Raw genomic sequence first — 14,045 nt, forward strand, 5'->3', positions numbered from 1 at the left:
TTTGATTTGGTACCAAGTTTTGCGCAAACTTTACTAACGAATACTTTTTCAGGATAGAACAAAATTTGCGAACGGGAAAACAAACAATAAATAAAAACAAGAATAAACTTTTATAAGTTAACCCACCCAGTGGCCTTTGTACCAATATCAATAAAGTGTTTAACAAACAGAAATGATAAATATTTAGCTACAAAAACGTTGTAATAGCCTGGACGGTTGTTTTTTCTACTTTTCCCCATTTTTGTAGATGATTTAGGCCAGTGGTTCTTAACCGGTGGGAAATTTCCCACTAGTGGGAAATTTAATGTTTTCGAAAGGGAAAGTATGTAAGCTTGAAAAGAGCAAACTCGCGCTCGAGGGTCGAATCCGGCTTTGAATTAACCATTGAAAGTTACTTTACTAAAAATTTTCTGCAACAACATGTAAGATTAATTTCACCAAGGTTTACAAGACACATACAAATCCTAAGGCCGTTTGTTACATCACAGAGAAGACTAAAACCATCAATGACTTTGCTATTGTGCGCGAATAGAAGCCTTTCCTTTGTTAATTGTGATGCAATAAATGAATAATGCAAGCAGAGCAGAGCAGAATCTTCAGTACTCCAAAAAGTTTAATCTTACACAGAAGCACTATTCAAACTAAATGAGATTGTACTATACCTTTAGGGTCCAGACCAAATCGCTCCACAAAATTATTTTATTTAAAAAATATTTTTTTGTTAACGTAGGGCACAAAACATGATTTTTAAAATAACTTCGAGGGGGAAATTCGAAGTTGGTGATTGACGTTAGAGGGAAACCACACCAAAAAGGTTAAGAACCACTGATTTAGGCCCATTAAGACTTTGGGACACGGTTTTGACCAGACACTTGTGTTGGCAGAGACAAGTTTGAGCGCATAACCGTTTTATTGGTCTGGTAACCGAATTTCTTCCACCACAGACTCAGTGATAAGCTGCATAATTTCGGTGAACCACACTGCAAAACAGAAATGAATCGTGTTTACAAAACAATTTTCAAAATATTAACAACATTCCCAAGACTATGTCCCTAGTTTATTGTACCGAAAGATTATGTGATGAACAAATTAAGCAATATATCATTCATATTCTCAATAATGGAATTTTTCAAGCAGCAGCAACACCTCTTCAACAACATAAGGATTAGATGCATACTTTTCCAGCACTAAGCTGGCCTTCATCTAAACCAGCTTCATGCAACACTATGCAAGGAATACAATACTAGCTCATGGGCTTATATTACCAACACCGAGTGATTTTCGGCCATTAGAGCATTTATAAGTGCTGTAATATACCATAGAACTCCTCTAGCTTTCGCGGTTTCTCCCATTTCACGAATACGATGTAGATTGGAACTGATGTTAGAACCATTCCCATTCCGATACCACTTTCAATCGGTGCCTCGACGAACGACAAAACCCCGGTTGCGAGACACAATAGAGCGGCAAATATAGGAACAATCAAGGGCAACTGTAAGTGCAAAAAATGTTTCTTGGGATAAAGCCCAGGAATGCTGCTTTAGCCTAATCTTTGGTTGAAAGCTGCTTAACAGAAACTTACTTTTAGTGGACGTTCGAGATTAGGGCATTTAAATCGCAAAATAATAAGACCGACGATCGCGATGCCCATGGCGAGGTAGTAGACGAAATTTACGTAAGTGATAAGTAAAAAAACGTTGTCGGTGCACATATATACTGCTGACAGCACACCCTGTAAATACATGAAAAATTGTTTTAATATCTTTAAAATGGTAAATTTCCACTTAACCCTGTATTAATTAACATGCTTTCCTGTGCTGGGATTTTTTAAATGTTTTTCACTAAAATATCAAGTGCTGCCCTTTGTCGAAAGTTCTTTTAAAAGGAGACAAAGTAATGGTAAGAGGTTAAATGAATGATGAACAAATACTATCAACTTACAATAACGATAACAGATGGAACAGGTGTAAGAGATTTAACACTGATCATCCCCATAATGGATGGAAGATGCCCTTCACATGCGCCGATGTAGAAAAGTCTGCAGCAAAATTAGAAAAGAAATGAAGTAAATATTTTACCTGTACACGACTGTTTACAAAGATCGCGACCTGATTAGTTTCATATTACAGTTTTTTTACGACGAATGGAACAGGTTATATATGTGTGAATTTAATATCTGCAGGATGCCACCCACCGTGAAGATGTGAATACTGATCCATTGATTCCGCCAAAACAGCAAAGTGCCACACAAACTGGAATGATAATACTCCACTTGCCCATTGTTATCTTACCGAAAATCTGCCAGAAATCAACGTTATTAAATTGTGTGTTAAGACGAAAGAAACAGGACAAAATAATTAAGCAAGTAAGAAAATAGAAAAAGCATAAACACACATTTTCTAGCTTACGCCACAATAAAGGAAATCATCCCGTAAAAACAAAATCTACTTTTTAATGGCAGGAAGAAGAGCAAAGACATGACGATTGTATACTTGTATGTACTTTCCCTCATTTACCCTTACGTTTCATTTTTCATTTTATAGAGTTCGTAAATGATTTAAAAATATTTCATTTTTGTTTTCCCAGTTTATTTAGCGGAAGCAAGTATAATATTTCCAGCTTTTTTAATAACTTACATGCAGATGAACGTTTTTGATTTGCTAGCTTTTTCATTTTGTAGCCTACATACCACAGCAGTTGCTTCGTTCGCTGCCATGTCCGCTGGTAGCAGCACAGTGAAGTACGCGAGATTAACAGAAACATATAGAACAGTTATAAGAAAGATTGAAGTCACGATTGCAAGGGGAAGATTTCTGCAAAATAATGGATATTGTCTGTAAAAAAACAAAATCTACACATAAGATTTCAAAGTGAAACGAAACAGAAAAGATATGAGTGTTGGTAAAAGTTGTAATGAACATTCCTATTACTTCTAACGATTTGCTTTTGGGCGCACCAAAAATTAAATATTTCAATTGGGCCTAAAAAATACACACAATGTACATTATAACTTAATTTACCTCGAAGGGTTCTTGATTTCGTCAGTAATGTAGTTCAGCTCATTCCTGTAAATACAAATTTATTTGCATTATGACTCAAAACTGTTTTTTACGCGTTTAACTCACCAACCACAAAAAGCCCACAGTCCAGCATTTATTGCAAGGATTATTTTTCCAAAATCAGAGGAACTTCCATCAAAAACTCGCTCCGGAGTAAGATTGTTCCAGTTTCCTAAGATGAAATTAGTCATTAATATCAGTTGGCATTTATTTACAGCTTTGTAAATATCACTGTCAGACAATGGTCATACCGAAGCCTATATCGGGAAACGATCATTAAAAATACGTTTAATTCATACTAAAGGGTTAACAGTGAACACTGTTTTGACATATAACAGTGCTTCCCAACTTTTTTCGACAAATGCCATCTATAACAATTCGAAACATTTTCATTCTTTCCTGATATACCATATAGTAGATTGTAAACCACAAAAATGTCATTTATAAAAGAAATTAGTCGTACAGGCTAGTATAGCCAGGCTAATATGTTTTAAAACATTTAACTTGCCTTTAGCCATTTGTACTATTCCCAGAATTATTATAAGTAGAAGTGCGGCGACTTTAGCTGCTGTGAAAATGTTCTGAACACTCGTTGACCACTTGGAGCTCTTGCAGTTCACCCAGGATATAAAAGCTGCAAAGTCAAATCGTTCGGTCAATGTTATAAATCAAAATCAACATTTTATCACTTACCAAAGTAAAACAAAAAAATCTTTGCTTAAACTTAAAAGTGCAGCAAACATCAGCCGTAGCGTAGAAAACTTAAAAGCATATTGTGGTGGAGGAAACCACACATTTGCCTGCTTGACTGTGGAGTTCACTACGATGTTAACGTGTCGAACTGTGGTTGGCAGGGCTGGATTAACCATTAGACTACAAAGGCGCTTTCATAGGGTGCAAAGAGAGGACACGACATCTAATATCATACAAGCAACTGAAGCAAGGCAGCAGCAAGAAACAGGGAATTAATCCAGAGATTCGACCTAAAGGAACTCTATTAGCGGCAAGAAAAAAAAAACAGTGCATCCTATTTTGCTTTATCATCAGTTATTCGAGCATTCGGTAAGAGCTGACGCCACAGTGAAAAATCATACGATACAAGGTATGCTAACGACCAATTGGTGAATACTGGTACAGATCACTGTTATTAAATTAGCAGTTATACAAGAAAAATGTTAAGAACCAAGTTTTATAGTTAGTTGTCTTGTTATTTATGTAATAAAGATCCACTCCAGCCCAAATAACCCCAAAGATTCTCAGTACTGTTTGTGCCTCCTGCTGGTAGTTAGCAACTTAGTATTGTGTAGGTTTTGAGTTTAAAGCAGCGGTTCCCAAACTGGGGTCCGCGGTCCTTTAGGGGTCCTTGAGGCAATTTTGGGGGGACCGCGAAGCGGTTGAAGTAATTCTATAATCTTATTTGGCGTCAGTTTGTGCCACTAAATAAGTATAAATCAAAGTAGAATTGAGAATCAACCGTCTCCATTGCTTAACAACAGCCTTTATTGAATGACAATTATCAAAAATGTAATTGTTCGCGCACAATTGTAGTGCATTTGTCCTGTTTGTGATGTCACAAGCTGTGTTTGGACGACTTTTATGCGCAATTTTGCATAACTGGCTAAAATCCTGCAATCAACTTTCGTTTTTATGAAATACATATTTAGGATCAAGGACCGCGAGCCCTCAAAATAATGGCAAAGGGACCGTTTTGACAAAAATATGAAAAAGTTTGGGAACCGCTGGTTTAAAGCATGTTTAAGGAGTTTTTAGAGCAACGAAGTCTGCAAAAGAAATTTTCCCCACCCTATTGGGCATAAAAAACCTTTGTAATGAAGCGGAAATATTGGCGAAAAAAGTTTTTCCCAAAAGATGTTAATTTGAGAATCCATTATGCTAAATTTGTTACGTTATACAAACCACATCACGCGTAATGCTTTATTCATACAGAGTAGCAAATACAAAAGGAAACCCGGCCAAAACCTTGCGGACATGCAGAAATCAAATAAACCGAATCCTCCTGTTGAAGGAGTACGAAAAACCACCCATGAATTTCACTGCAATGACTTACCGATAGATAGCAAGGATATAAGTTGGAGGGCAAGTGGTGGAGCTTCAATGCAACTGACTTGAACAACGTAGGTTGCCAGTGTAAGTGCGATAATTGCGTGAGAGGCAGGTCGTATCACAGTGAGTTCGATCCACAGTCTAAAAAATAATTTGCAGTTACAAGTGGAGAAAAGTCTTTGTGATGAAAAAAAGGTGACAAAATGTGTTTTAGTAGCTTTCAAACTTTTAAGTTCACTATGTGGTCATACAAAAAGACAAAAGCGCTTTAAAACACTAATAAACATTGTTGATCTGCGTTGATTTACATTTTGTTTGTCGTTTTAAACTAAAGTACATTAAACGCATCTAATTATGATTTGCATGACAAATACACTAGCTCATATGGTCGAAAAATAACGGAAACGAGATTTTACATAATAAATGACGAGCAAAGCTACTTTTAATTTGAGATCAATAAACTCAACAAAGTATGTCGCTATAGACGCAGAGTTGTAAGTCTGGTCGGGCCCTTCAGGTCGGTTTAGGTTTGCTTACAACGTGGTTGAATCAGGCCTTGCTTCACTCTCGGCCTTATTTGTGCCGGAATTTTAACAACTTTCGGGCTTTGCCTAAAACGAATTTGGGGTTTGGGTCGGGTTTCGGTCTTGTACACTCGGGTTCAGGCCGCGTTCGGACTAATTTTTGACTCGTTGACAACTCTGTATAGACGACCGTATCTGTTACATATTTGTTCCAACCTTAGAGCTTAGTTAAAATACTTTTATTACAAACACAACTTACCTCATAAACGCCATGAACGGACCAAACACTTCTAATATGTACAGATAATCTCCTCCTGACCGTGGAATTGTCGTCCCAAGCTCAGCAAAGGAGAGCGCCCCCAGTGCTGAGAAGGCGCCACACAGTGTCCAAATTATCAAGCTCATGCCGACCGAGCCCGAATTAACAGCGACCCCTGCTGGCGAAACGAATATTCCTGATCCCACGATGATTCCAAGGACGATGGCTGTGCCTTCCAAAAATCCTACGGTCCGTTTCATGACTATTTTCGAGTCGTTGTCAATACTTTGTCGAGCCCTGCAAAAAATGTTTAAGTTCAATATACTTGCGTTAAAATTTGAGCTACTTAGTCTACGCTTCCTAAACAGTCTGCTTCCAGTAAATTGCTGAAAATCTAACAATGGGTTTGCAGAAAAAACACGGATTTAAAAAATGCTGGCATTGACATTTTGTGTTTAATAATGTGTATGTGTATAGTTGTCCTGCCAATGTATGTACTATGCACAACTAGCTCGTATAACATAAAACAGTGGTTCCCAACCTTTTTCGATGAATTCCTGCCTTAACATTTTGAAACGGTTTTGTTACTCCCTAATATACTGCATAGTAAATGTTAAATCATCCAAAGATTATTTAAAATTGAGTCTTTTATTAACTTCATAGCTCATATTCCTAGAGCCTAGCTACAAACCGAATGTAAAATTAAAGTAAGTTCCTCTCCTTAAGTTGTAAATTCCCTTCCTGGTAGGGAACCACTGCTCTAGACATTGCCTTCAAAAAGCGCTACAAAAATGTGTAAAACTCTATGTATTTACTGTTTAATATTTCATTAAAGCGTCTACGTGCCAAACCGCTTGGCTGACATGCGCATAGCACTGTACTAGAATCAGTAAGCATGTTGTGAATGAAAAAGGCTCTATACTATACGCATAAAGGAAATAACTCACCGCAAGAGCCGAAACTAATAACGCCGCAGGAAGCGTTAACTCCATGTACTACAGCGGAACTATAATGGTGCTGTTAATTAGTCAACAAAATTGAAAAACTGCTAATGTAACTTAAACATAATACCATTGCACCCTTCTAATTATTCACACGGTTTAAATTTCAAAATTTGGTAAATGATGACGCTACCAGTTTAAAATTACCGCCAATCTGTCAAAACATTATTTAGGCGGTGTTTACGATTTTAGCGCCTGCTGCAGTCCTATACAAAATCACACCAACACAGCTGTTGGTGTCCGTCCAGATGCTAAGGTCTGTTTGGAGAAAATCTAATGTGCGCAATTTTACCTGTCAGAAACGTCACTCTTCAAGAGCACGAAAGGGTTAATTAAAATACTACGCTCTTTCTGTATGCTTGTGGCACTTCACACCCTGTGTTCACAACAACTTAGGCTCGGTGTTAACTGACACTGTCACATATAAGTAACTGGTTTGTACGGGTATCGCATAGTGAATAAATAAAGAAGTCGATATAAAGCGTCAAAACATTGTCGATTTTACGTGTTTCGTTAATGTTTTACAATTTAAAGGCCAAAAGCAAACCGCAATTGGAAAATATTTAAACTAGTCTTACACCAAACAACTACAAAAACACGCAATACCCAAACCACACTGCCACAGTTGACTTTACAAATAGACTTGCTCAGGTTGGCTTACTTAGTAGCAGTTCAGCCCCTTGCGCCGAGCCCGGCTAAAACAGCGTCCGAACTATAACCTTGCCGGCGACCCCTGGATCAAGGATCTAAATGCAGAAGCATACAGAAGATCCATAGAAGGATGACGTTTCGTGAATACCAATTCCCTTGCCGATTCTTACGCGTTCCATCTTAATGCAAGCTAATTGGAATGTGGTCGTTACGCATTTGATCGCACAATCTGCCGGATTGAGTTTATATATCGTGATGTTCACAAGCTAAACTGGTCGGAAATGTTGCCATATTGACGTAAGAAACTTTCCTAAGCAGTTTGACTTGCTTATACCCCTAGCCTGTTTTCTCCTACAGTTCCAGTTTCCTATTCCCACAGTCCAAATATAAGTAAAACTGATCTTATACCTTTAGTTGCATCGCACTTTTACCGCAATGGGGCAACAGTTTCGATTTGTTTTTAGCGCTCTAAAACTTGTGCAGAAAACTTGATAATCTTGGGTCTTTAACAAGACAAAACGGTTTCATTGGGCAAGAGAAAATGACTTGCCTCACAATGAATTAAAAAACGCGATAATATTACAGCACCACAGTTTGACTTGACTTCAATAACGATCAATGTCTTTACAGAGTGGTCCACCCTGACGCTGATACTAGCAACGCAATGATGTCTTAATAGTTTCTTTCGTCGCGATACAAACAATGGCCGGCTAATGTGTTTGTTCTTGCTCCCCGGCTAAAAACTAGTGCGGAAATCCTACAGCGGTGTGTAACAGTATGGTGCCAACTTTACAACAACATTCTACGTTGCGTTATCAAGTCGTATTTAGTTGCTTGAGTACAGAGAAATCAATGCAAAAACATTGCTTACGAAAGTTTATCATTCTATCAACAAAAAAGGAACTTACAAAAACTGTACTTGCAGCCACCTCGGAGACTACTGTATTTTTAGGCACTTAGAAATCTATAGATCGGTAACTTCCTGTTCTAGTACAAGGAGCATGAAATACAAGTTGGTTAATTCGTTGGGCGAAATTCTGTTTCGGTAGCAAGTTTTCCTCGATAGCTGACGTATATGTCCTGACTTGCTTTGTTCACCAAATTGTAAAACGTTTGTTGAATGCTTTCGCTCGTTTTTTGTTTACTAAACTTGGGTTTACCTGTCATGCGTGACCCTGGACGCTAACCAAATGTTTGCTTATAAGCTTGTTGCTTATACCTATACGTAAACACACAAGTTCAATAAGAAAGACCTTTCGACGACCTGCAAGGTAAACAGAAGTGTATAACCAACCAACAAACTTATTTTCACCTTTTCTACAATATGTTGACCTTCCTAAGACACATTGATGCATCACACCCCTGGGCAACTGCCATTGTGGTTTTGATCGCCAGAAATTGTAAAAAAAGGACGCGACCTTTAGCTGAAACCGCATAAAATTAAACGCACATTATAATTAAAAGATCCAATAAGTATTGTATTTGCATTCATACACGCATATGGCCTTGATGAGTGTCTACGGAAAAATTTTCATTCTACCTCGCATTAACGGGTTATGCTATTGGGCGGCAGTCACAGCCAACAACAGATTGACACATTAAACCACAGCAAAAACTGAACAAAATCAAGTTTTGGGACATAGGAAGAAATACATCATGTCAGCGTAATTTGTAAAAATACTCCACGCACAGAACAGTCAAAAATATGGGTTTCGTCCATTATAAAGCGCAGTTGGATCATAGTCTTATCGACTTAATGGCTCTAAAAACTTTCACATATTGCAGACAGCAAATCATAGTAAATATGTTTGTGTCGACAAACCATAAAATATAAGCTTCCCTTGGCTTAAAATCACAAACTCCAGCTTTTGTTACGAGCTACAACTACAAGTTAAAGAATATCTTTTACAAGCTTATTGTTTGTAGCGTCTCTAATAGCGCTTAGAAATCTATCAAAAACCCAAAATAATCTTTTGTTTAATTTTAGTGGCTAAAGCAAATGTACTGACACAGTCTACTCCTCCAAGTTCGCTCAAAATGCGACAGGGTTCGTTGTTACTGAGTTAAACACCTCAAAATATCACAGTAACAATGCTTAAAACGTCGAGCCATAAAACATACACAACAAACAAGCAACGCCAGCACAGTGCTAAAATATTATTCAGTCAGACCGCAAGGGAATTGTATCCGTCGTTGGCGCACGAACTGAGATATATAATGCGTTGATCGTTAAACCACAAGGACGTACGCGGTTACCAAATTACGCGCTCCATTTCATACGTTGGTATTAAACATATCTTCAATTGCGTTGCATTAATCAGATGACAAGATATTAAAATGAAATACGGCAGTGATATGAGAATGACTGTAATGTACAGTATGAAGTAAACGTCGAAAACACTAAGTACACCTGAGAAACAAAGTCAATCCTGTTTGGTTGAAGGTTTGTTATAAAATACTGCACTCAAAATAAAGTGCTGTGCTTTTCCATCTTGTCCACCACAGCTTTTATTTTGCTGCGGAAAGTGACCATCTACTGTTCCTGCCTAACCACAGTAAATTTGTATGAGTCTATACGCTTGTAACATTATTTTTCTACGTCTCAGCGACGATAGCTACAGATACTGACATTAGGCTAGTTTTCACCATAACATCAGCAAAGATTTTAACATCAGCAGTCAACAATATAATGAAAAAACAATTTCCGTTTTCTGCTAAAATTTTCTTTGCGTTTTGCCATACAACATAAAATTACTTGTTATGTCGGATATTGCAGAAACTGAAGATGCTTAAAAAAACTAATTGTTTTTCTAACGTGCGTAATCGGCTTACCAGTCCGATTGTGTATGAACTAACTGTTTCGGAACGTATACAAAAAAGCAAATTAAGATTTTCTAGCCTGTTACGTCTCGTAAGGTAAATCCATTTGTCTTAATCGCGTTTGCTTTAAATACTCGGCAACAATGCAACATTAAAAATTACCAATTAGTGGTATTACGCTTTGTACTGAAATGTTTAACGAAGACATATGTTTGAGTGGTTCTGCTAAAACCGGAAACGGATAAATTCCACCGAAAACGGGAAAGTATTATTGCCCATATATCTTTTCTAGTCACGTTAACATATGTTACTAATTACATGAGTTATTTGGAAATCTGTAAACATGAGGTATTTAATACAAACTTATACACCTACTATCGAAACCATTACCATAAAAAGGGTTTTGGGGAAAAAATCTTTTAACCGAATAAAATTGTTAAGTCTGTTCCCAATTTAAAAAATTAAACTGAGCAAATAAAATTCTGTCCGATTCCCTTTGTGGCACGCAAGAGAGGGTTTGTCTGGGCATTTAGGCGAAGACCGGTCTGCTAGGTGAGTATTTATAACCATAGCAACGAGCCTGCGTAATAGATTCGTAATCATCCAAGCGCAAAATTCCATGCCTAAGTATCATTGTTATTCGTCTCATAGTGTTGAATCCTAAAAGCAGCTGTTTGACTGTATGTGACTGCGATCAAGTAGTTGCAGGTCGTAGGTGTTTTTACAACGTAAATTGTACAGTTAAGTTTGATTAGAATTAACTTCTAGCATTTTGATGCACGAGTAACACACCAATAATGCCTGATAGAGACAAGTTATAGACGGGCTTTACTCGTTTAAGCGAGATGCAGAAGATTAGACACATTCAAAGCACACAATATTTTCGAACTATTAAGAATACTGAGCTGTTGTTGGCAAGTTGCCATTTTCCTACGCATGATCAGCACCATAGTGACGAAAACAGGAGGTATATTTGCATGCAGCAATTCGTACGCATGAGTTGTTGAGCTGATCTTTTCCAACCAGCTTACTGTGGCCAGCAAAAAAGACGTGGTAATCACAAGAAAGCGTTCTTTTAGATGTAAAAACATAGCAGCAAGTTACTATAGTTACGTTGTTCCGTTTTAAGACAATTGATGACAGATTCCAATGTTAAAAGTACCACTCCATGCAAAATGGAGGAGATTAGCTATTTAATAACCACATCCTACAAATTCAAACTACATTGTAAAACTTGTAGATTCCTTATGATTGATATAAATACTTTGTGAAAAGTTCAAACTTACTATAAACTAAGCGTCGCCGATAGCCAAGGTTAATGGTCAATAAACAGTCAAAATCAGCTTGCCTATAGCCCCGGGTAGGGATTACTGCAGGCCATAGAGGGTAACAGTGTTTGGAACGATTTGTTTTTCCTTTTTTGCAACGTTGTAATTTGTCGTTGTCTGTAATTCCCTTTTAGGACAAAGTTTAACCGTTGTTTTGAAACAGGGTTTGGACCCCAAGATCAGGCTAAGGCTACAAATATTATGTTTTGCTGCCTTACCTATAATGATGCAGCATGAACATGAATAAGAGTTTTAAAGTTTGAGAGAATTCAAGAAATGAATTACTTTTTACCAAGTGTAGTAATACCGTTGCCAATTCGCATGTATGTTTGGCGACCCATTCGTTTCTGATCGAAGAAACAATTTTGTTGTTGCGCCCCCAGTAAAAATAAGGATTAACTAAAAATTATGTAACAAATTTTTGTCGGTTGTATGGTAAATGGTGTATGTAGTAAGTCATTGAATGGACAAAATATAAATTGACAATATATAATAAAGCCACCTTAATAGTATTGCCACTTATTGTTGAAAATGTTTGGTCTAAGCATTATACAAAATAGACATGTGTTTTTCAAAAGTGAAAATAAAGTAATATGTGTATAATAGACAACCACCACATACACGTCCAGGAAGCCATATTATTCGTTACAACTAGGCTAAGAGCTAATTTATTTTATTGGCAGTTATTGCTTATATTGTAACACCATCTTTCATAATAATGTTCTTACTTTGAGAGTGCAATGCTTTTGACTGGGGAACCGTCGGGACTGTGTGATGAGCTTCCATTTCTAGCTTTTCCCAATAGCGGTTGTCTTTCATCGTTTTCGTCGGAACTATCCGCCATGTTAGTTGTTTGATTGTACCTCTTGTAATTTTATCCTTTTCACAATTGAAAGCTGTTACCTTCTAATTGATGCTAATGGTTAGGTACCTAAAAGTATAAGTTGTTGTTGACAATCAAACGCAAAATGCATTGCATGTCAGTTCTCTTGCCCAGAAGAGATTAAGTTGGGCTCTGCAGACTTCCACTGAGTCTACACACAACAACAAACCTTTTGCATCGCCAAATAACGTCTCAATTTGTGTTGGCATCAGCAAAAACGTTCGTTCCACAGGCGACAGTTGTCCAAAGGCAGTTTTTTTTAATTCGCTGTAAGACGATTAAATTAGCAACTCCTTTCCTCTCGTTGATTTGTTCTGAAAGCAGCAACGTGTACACTTGTGTTTCGAAGTAAGTCGTACAGCAATTTCGCAATTCAAGTAACACGATAAAATGTGTAATGAGGTTAACTAATGGCGAAATTGACAACTTGTCTCAACTTTCATAAGTGTCCGAACATGTTAATACACTTGTTAACATGGGCGGTTTTGCGCAGCTACAACAGTTTCAAGTATTTCGTGTTGGTAATATTAAAAAAATGGTAAATCGCCCCTTTGGAACATAAGCAACAAGTCTAAGGGGTCTCTGTTTGTTTTAATAGCTGTTTTATTTATTGGGCCTAACAAATACAGTTTTGTTCTTCACGTACCATGTAGACTTTAAAATGCATGTCAGCTAATTCACTTTTCACGTCAGTTTGAATCTTTGGCTAGCGCCCAAATATTACAAACGGAAATAAACGGTGTAGAAAGTCATTTAGCAGTTTTTTTTAATTATTTTCGAAACCTCCCAGCTAAGGCGAGGAGTTTAATGTGTGTTTCGAATTTGTTTTCGTGACACAAACTCAATACTGGCTGCGTGAATATTTGATTTACTAGGTGTGGTATCAAAATTTCCAGATCAAACCTCAGGCATACACTTAAATTTCCTTTACAAAGTCACCGGACGGGCAAATCGCGCAGTAGGAGTTGCGAAGGCAACCAATTCACATGCTCCACCCGTGTCACCATGTTCCGCAAAATTGATCACTGTATAAAAGGCAATATCTACTGGAGTTGGTGTTGAAGCGCATTGTAAATTATTACTGTTTAGACAGATAGCGTCAACTCGAGTTTTCGTTAAATTGGTTTTATTTACGAATGAATTGACCATCTCTAGAATTAAGAAACTTTTTTGAAACATGTTAATACTGTACCTTAGGACCAGAATTAATTTATAATGCCCGAATATATCATAGACGTTGTGTTTTGTGGGAAATTGGAGGCAATGATATCATTACATTACGAAGGTGTGAGTTTTAGTTTGCCTCGCAGTATCTTTGTGTGATGATGGGTAGTATTTTGGAACAAAAGTATAAATAACGGTCTCGCCGATCTGCGTCATAGTGGTTCCAATGTGACGTATGGGGTACGGAAAGCCAGTCTTGGGTTAGGGTGAGGTTTTAGTCAAGCGAAACGCG

The 14,045-nt window shown here is 37.4% G+C and overlaps 1 protein-coding gene across 4 annotated transcripts; it reads right to left on the bottom strand.

The window, feature by feature from the left end:
- Window positions 1–15: 15 nt before the first annotated feature.
- LOC145224784 (large neutral amino acids transporter small subunit 1-like) lies at window positions 16–12,661 on the bottom strand. Of its 4 annotated transcripts, none has more exons than XM_080091364.1 (12): window positions 12,435–12,661; window positions 5,907–6,203; window positions 5,128–5,264; window positions 3,568–3,693; window positions 3,126–3,231; window positions 3,021–3,065; window positions 2,690–2,813; window positions 2,195–2,298; window positions 1,942–2,038; window positions 1,583–1,732; window positions 1,318–1,492; window positions 16–980 (listed from the first exon to the last, which is right to left on the bottom strand). In XM_080091364.1, exons 1-12 carry the CDS (start codon window positions 12,548–12,550, stop codon window positions 910–912), a joined length of 1,548 nt encoding a protein of 515 aa, XP_079947490.1. In that variant the 5' UTR covers window positions 12,551–12,661; the 3' UTR covers window positions 16–909. The 4 variants fall into 4 exon arrangements, with proteins under 4 accessions (XP_079947490.1, XP_079947512.1, XP_079947498.1 ...); XM_080091386.1 differs by lacking the exon at window positions 12,435–12,661 and adding an exon at window positions 7,569–7,912; XM_080091372.1 differs by lacking the exon at window positions 12,435–12,661 and adding an exon at window positions 6,854–7,058.
- Between the last annotated feature and the right edge of the window lie 1,384 nt (window positions 12,662–14,045).

The sequence above is a fragment of the Phallusia mammillata genome, chromosome 1, assembly GCF_965637545.1.
Source record: "Phallusia mammillata chromosome 1, kaPhaMamm4.hap1.1, whole genome shotgun sequence".
In the NCBI taxonomy this organism is placed as follows: Eukaryota; Metazoa; Chordata; class Ascidiacea; order Phlebobranchia; family Ascidiidae; genus Phallusia; species Phallusia mammillata.